The sequence below is a fragment of the Phalaenopsis equestris genome, unplaced genomic scaffold (genome assembly GCF_001263595.1).
Source record: "Phalaenopsis equestris unplaced genomic scaffold, ASM126359v1 Scaffold213558, whole genome shotgun sequence".
NCBI classification, from domain to species: domain Eukaryota; kingdom Viridiplantae; phylum Streptophyta; class Magnoliopsida; order Asparagales; family Orchidaceae; genus Phalaenopsis; species Phalaenopsis equestris.
Genome location: NW_018232396.1, coordinates 1 through 6,851, shown reverse-complemented (window position 1 = coordinate 6,851; position 6,851 = coordinate 1). Strand labels below are relative to the sequence as shown.

The window sequence follows — 6,851 nt, the reverse complement described above, 5'->3', positions numbered from 1 at the left end:
AATCTGGGAAACCGCTTCGTTGTTGTTTTCTGCTTGTCAACCGCCTCGTCCACCATCCCACCACCTTCCAGACCTCACTAACCACCTCCACCACACTTGATCCAACCCTAATGAGAGTTAGTGTCGTATTTGTTGCAACTTCAATTTTTTTTTTCTTGATTGTAACTTCTTATTTGATTCCAGTAACAATTTTTTTTTCCATTTTTGTTGGCTAACTTCAGTATAGCGTGGATTTCGCTTCTCTCCCGAAATGAGTAGAACCTAGAGAGAAAGGAATTCATATGGGTTAGCTTTTAATGATTAAACAAACTAACCTTCTTTTAACAAAAGAACAAAAGTTTATTGCATATCACCTTTCTTCCTATGGATTAATTAATGTTTAAATAAATTCTTAATTTATTCAAAATGATAAACAATAATTGTTGTGATACATTTATGCAAATCATGGAAATCATGATTAAAATTAGCTAAAAAAATGGATTAAAGCATTTAAGTTGGCTAATTAGACAATGAAAATAAATTAATATGTTAGTTATTCTAAAAAATATGTCAATAGCAATAAAAATGATAGTAAATTTTAATTACAAAGTTTATTTTAATTACAAATCTATTAACTACATTATTTTGAAGAACTTTATCCTTGAAAAAAGTATATGTCAAATTAACTTATTTTCCTTCCTCTTTCAACTACCAATCAAGAATAAAATCAATAATCTTCATTTCTTTCCTAAAACTTACAAAACAAAGAATAAGAAAGGGGCATTTATATACATTCCACTTAATTCCTATGGATTAACTTCTAACACCTAAAATTTAATCTTTAAATTTATACAACCCAAATCTTTATAACAAATAAAAAATACCACCATTTTAGCATTTAAAACGTGAAAAACACATTGCATAGGAAGGGTGGTATGTATGCAAAAATTGAAGTTTACAAGTTAGATATGCAAATACTTAAGAATTGGGTGGTATGAATGTAAATCTTCCAAGAAAAAAAATTGCATCTTTTCTTTTCTTTTCCTGTCTTATTTTTCACCGAAATAGCATCTTTTCTTCTCTCAATTCCGAATAAACAACTCAACACTAAGCTTTTTAGCAAGTAGGGTCAAGCTATATGCACCTCTTAAGACTCCGTTTCGTTGTCAAATTATATAAGCTAAACTAGAATAAACTGGTAAAACAAGACTTTAAGTTTTCGTAGCTTAAGCTCTGACCTAAGTTAAACCGTTTCATTAGTTAACAAAAAAGTTGATATGAGCTGACCAAAATAGAAAAGTAGCAAGGATAAAAAAATTAACCCAGGCAAGCTTTAGCAGGGTTTGAGGTGCAATTAGCATATCCTGGCTTGTCCCCTGATTGAGGAAAAGCAGGGCGGTTAAGCTAACTTAAGCTAATAGATAAACCAGACATAGCTTAGATTATTAGCCATGTCAAGCTCTTAGAAAACTATAAAAATACATAGACTTAAGCGATATAGAAGTAGACCATCTGTATACCTGTTCAGCATAAACAAATTTCCTATTTGGATCTTTCAGTAATGCCACCACCAAGGAGTCCAGCACATTTTTTACACAAGCATCCTATATACAGAAAACAACAGAATCTATTCTCTCAAATAAGTTCAAAACTTGGGTGAAAAAAAAAACAAGAAACTGCCACTCACCTGTATGCTATTATTAGAGCCGACGTAGTACTGATCGACTGTCTTCAACCACCCAACATCATCGTGAGTGTGAGGAACGAGGTGAACATTGAGTTTTCCATCGACGACGCCTGCCGTCGTATTGTATCTGATGAAAGTTCCTCCAACCCCCACGAAGAAGAATAGAGGGAGCAAAAGCAATATCGCCGCCATCGGAGGCAGAGGAGTGACGACAACCTATCCCGTAAGAGAAGAATCGAGCATTGAGAACTAGGGCGTGCCAATTTTTTAAAGAATGAGATGGGTTTAGAGTTATCTTCTCCGATTTACAAGTGGATTCTCGCTGTATGAGGATAACGGCATGGGTTTAGGGTTGCAGAATGAGTACCTGCGTGAGTCACCATCTTAGATAGAGTGAGAGAAACGGAGGTCAGTTGTTTTCAGTAAACTCTCCTTTCCGGCGAGGGAGAGACGACGGCCGTAGGCGTTCCGGAGAGTCGAAAGATTCCAAGGCTTGTTGGTGTTTTTTTATTGTTTTATTATTTATTTTATTTATTTATTTTAATTGTTAAGTAGTTTCTGTTTAAATAAGGAATATACAAAATTAAAATTCAAATATCAATCTCAAGAAAAGATTTGTCAGCTTTTCTTACATTTTTAGTTTTAATTCGCTACACAATTAAGTTCAATTTGAAGACTTAGATTTGTAGAATGTAAAATATTCTAAAATCTTAATGTATAAATCGAGAAACAAAATTAAAATCTTTAATGTTTATTGAAGTGATAAGGCTCGTGATTTTGTGGAAAAATTATTTCATACGAACAGCGTATGCAGAGATGCATGTGCTATCTGATCTCAACCGTCGATCAGAGTAAATGAGTATTTTGGTGGCCCAATTTTTAATTTAAAAAAAAACTTGATCGACGGTCGAGATCGAACAGCGCATGCATCTCTACATATGTTATCCGTATGGAATAATTTTTTGATATTTTTCCTATGATTTTTTTTCCACGTGATTGTTGACAATTAGGAAATAGTTCTCATAAGTCAATGACTAAGTCATAAGAGGCGTTTGAAACCTTATTAATATTAATGAGACTTAACCATGTAATAGTTCTCAGTAATCCTCTAGTCTCATATTTAGGTTCCAAATTTCTTATAGCAACATGTCCGTTCAACTAAACTATTGTGTGTTAATCTACTTTTTTTAATTGTTAAAGATAGAAAGTTCTAGGTCACGATATGTTTTAACATCATAATTTGTCAAATCATGAGTAAACGATGATTAAAGGGTTAACATATTAACATGCGGAATTCAAAAGTACAAAAAAAGATTTGAGAAAAACTCATGAAAAAAATAACGAGAAAATCACATGCTTTATATCACACGAGCATACAAGAAATTTAGCTATGATGCATGTGATTAGAAAACAAAGAAAATTTTATTGAAAATATCAAAGATACGACATAAGATAATATAAAACACTCACAACTAAGCCAATTGTTCATCGCAAAACACTAGATTCCTCTCTATAAAATGCAACTCCCTTGTGTAATGGTACCCAATATTTATATCACAATCCTCTAAAAAACTTTCGAAGTAAAACACCCTAAAACTCTTCTCCAAGGGAGAACCAAAAAAGAAGAACCTAGGGTTTACAAGACTCTCCTTAGACCTACGAGAACCTCCTCCATTAGCTAAGAGTAAAATATAGACTTCAATACAATAACTTATATACTTAGGGCACATTTTTTTGACAATATATCATTCCAATTTTATCAATTTGCATAATCGGGCAACATGTGTAGCAGGCTGGCGCAGGCATATCACGCTCTCAGAATATTGGTGTGGGCACGCTAGGTTCAGGTGCGAGCGTTTGGATCATGAGCGTGGGTCGCCTTGCTAACTCTTCCTTTGTTCCATCAAACTGTACAGGTGGCATAGGCACGCCTCTTCTGGGCGTGAGTGTGTCAATGGTCACTTGGCCAAATTGTATCATTTTGCTCCTCAAAGTGCGCTCCACATTTGTTTTCAATAAAATACAGTAAAATATATTTATCAAAAATAAAATCCTCATAATTAATCAATAAAACACAAATTTAATCATGAAAAAGGTCCCAATTTTACTTCACATTACTTTGTGTTCCCAAGATAATTAGAATACTTTTAGAGTTGAGATTAAAGAAGTTGACAGAAAATGAGGTCACTTGTTCTTATTGTATATGTTCAAGAATAGTACTAACATCATTGTGTATAGATGGCCAAACTTTAAAAGTAAGAAAAGTGAATGGGACAAACTTAGCTTATGCGTCAATAAAGCTGAAAAATAGGCTAGCTAGATATGTTTGGGCAATTAATGAAATTTAAGATATGGGTAAGGCGCATCCAATTGTCCCTCCAAATAAATTGACAACAAATTAAAAATGACCTACAAACTATCATTGTTCTATGTAAAGTTTTGATGCTCAAAAGCGTCATCTTAGAAAGTCATATTTGAATTAGTAGATGAAAATTACAAGCAGTTTCATGCACTCAGAGCTTACCTTATAAAAATAAATGTGGGTTCTCGTATTACATGCACTTTTGACCATAATGATAGATTTTTTTCAGAGGCTCTATGCTAGCTCCAAGAATTATATTAATGGTGTTTCAGTTTTTTTTGTAACTTGGAGTCTCCAGCATATCTAATTATTGTCTTAGGATTCATTTTTCTAGCGGATCCTCTTACTTGAATCTTATAAATAATTCAGAGTAGCGGATGTGTCAACAAAGAAATAGTTTAAATGAGATTAGACAGACAAATAGAAAAGAACCTGGGGAGCTTATATGAGGTAAACCTCGTGCGATATGTCAAGTGTATATCCAAACAAGATCGGATCGAAATACTTTAAACCAGATATCCACGAAAAGAATACCTACATAAGCTACCAAAGTAACTAGATAACCAAAAGAACGTTTTATTTCTTTCTCTTGTCTGTCTTCTTTATCATATGCTTGTATTTTTTGGTTCCTCTCTTCTCCTGACCATTCATATAACCTGGAAGAGAGATTTATTCTAAGAAGTGAAGTATACGATGATTGACAAGCTGACGAATCTTTCAAAAATAAAAAAAGAGAAAAAACGGACGAAAATAGCTGGATTCCTTCCTTCAAGTGATGAGGAAGCTCTCCTCGTCGGAGAGAATGTAAGGCTTGCTGAAGTTTCTCCTTATCCAAAGAAGTGAGGAAGCTCTCCTCATCAGAGAGTGTGGATGAGGAGATCACCGTAGTTCTTCTTCTTCTTCAAAGCTAGGAAGAAGCTTTCCAAAGCTCAACCCACGGGAAGTCACCGGAAAGAAGGAAAAAGATTGTAGAGATGAAGGAAGAGATGAAGAAGAAGAAGGAAAATGGCTTCCCTTGGATTCTCCTTGAGGTATATGAAGAATCCCTCAAGAATCTCCTAGAAAGCTCCTTCCAAAGCTCTCCCTTGCTCCTACTCAGCTCTTCTCTAACAATGGTAGCTGATCCATCGAAATGACCCCTTCCCCCTTGTTTATTTTACTTTTGGGAGAGTGTTCAAGGGTCTCAAACCCCTTTCCTAATTTGGAATGGGCCCAAATTAATACAAATTACCTATTTGGGTAGGAACCAGGTAATAGAGCATGGACCATCGATTCTGGCCTCTCTGTCGGCGGAAATCTGGGGACCGGAGGGCAAAATTCACAAAATAGGTTGAACTGGCGTGCTAGGCTTGGGCATGTTCACCCCACTGTAGCAATCATCGCAATTCGAGAGTTGATGTGGCCATGTCGGAGTCGGCATAATTATGACAACTCTCTATTTGGTCAATGTGGTCACGCCAGTTGGGGTCTCGGGCACCTCTCGTGATTTGGACGTGGTCATGCCCCCACCCCGACATAATTACATTGAAGTATCTATATGGTCGGCTTGGTCACACCATCTTCGATCATAGTCATGTCGGAAGTAAGACTTTTGGGCCTATTGAGAGGCCTTAGCATGGCCACACTCAATTTAGGAGTGGTCACGACTGAATTTGGCATTGTCACGCTGGACCCTCATAACTTGGGCTTCTAGAGAAGCTCGTCAAGGGAGTTTTGAGCCTCATGGGACCCCAGAGGATCGAATATGAGTGAGTCATGATCCCTAAACCCTTATAGGGTTTGTAAGCATCCTAAAAGTTTCATAGGACACTGCATATGCGTTTCACCGAGTAGGAAAAATTCCAATGTTAAATCCGTCTATCCAGACTTTAGGCATATGGCATGAATTTTGTAAATGGAACTTCCATTGTTGATGCCAAATCTCATACTTTATTATTTAAGCATTTGTTCCTATTTTTAGAGAAACATGTTAGATTGATTAGGGATAGTTTTAAGAAAACAGTTATCACCACTTTTAACGCAATAGATTCAAGTCAATACAAAATGCGTAGGTTATATCATTCTTACCTAAAATTTAGTTTATTATTAATTCATACTTTAGAAAATAAGACAAAAAAGAGAGTGAAAAATAATTTATATTTAATTATGACTCAACATTGTATCAAAGAATTTTTTGTCTCACAACACAAATTATACGGCAAATTTGATAACCTACTACACAACATCTTCTTATTACATAATCAAAGCATCACAAAGCAATCAACCACTTCCATTACCAATATTTGTGAGAAATTATCTCATATTATAATCTCCTTAATTCTTTTTTTTTCTCAAGTTTATGTTGTATAACATCAAAAGCATCATTCAAAATCAACCCTCTGTTGAAAATCATCTAAGCTGGAGATGTTAAATCCTCAAAATATTTAGTGCAAATGGATTTGAATGATAAATAAATACATCTACTATTTGTCCAACTCAATAAATTACCTCTAATAATGAGAATCTGATATTCAACCTAAAATATCAACATTGGATGCTTATTGATCAAAAACTAGTTGCAGGTAGCCTTATACTCCATTATATCACCTTCTCTTCTACATCATGTTTTATAACTCAACTCTTATGCTTATATTTGAAAAATTATAAATCAAATACTCCAATCCTTTATTCAATCTTGAATTCTTTGATACCAAAAAAAAAAAAAATCATTAGCTCACCACGCATGATCTAACAATGACCAATATTTTCAAAATTATGGTAACTACCATTATAGAAGGAGGTTCTCCACTAGATTTTGGAGATGTAATACTCCTCCCCCCTCCC

The 6,851-nt window shown here is 34.7% G+C and overlaps 1 protein-coding gene across 1 annotated transcript; it reads right to left on the bottom strand.

The window, feature by feature from the left end:
- Window positions 1-216: 216 nt before the first annotated feature.
- On the bottom strand, window positions 217-2,123 carry LOC110036983 (probable alpha-mannosidase At5g66150; the record flags this gene model as incomplete). Its single annotated transcript, XM_020741547.1, has 3 exons — window positions 1,667-2,123; window positions 1,500-1,583; window positions 217-261 (listed from the first exon to the last, which is right to left on the bottom strand). Coding segments are annotated over exons 1-3 (321 nt in total), but the record flags the coding sequence as incomplete, so codon positions are not given.
- Between the last annotated feature and the right edge of the window lie 4,728 nt (window positions 2,124-6,851).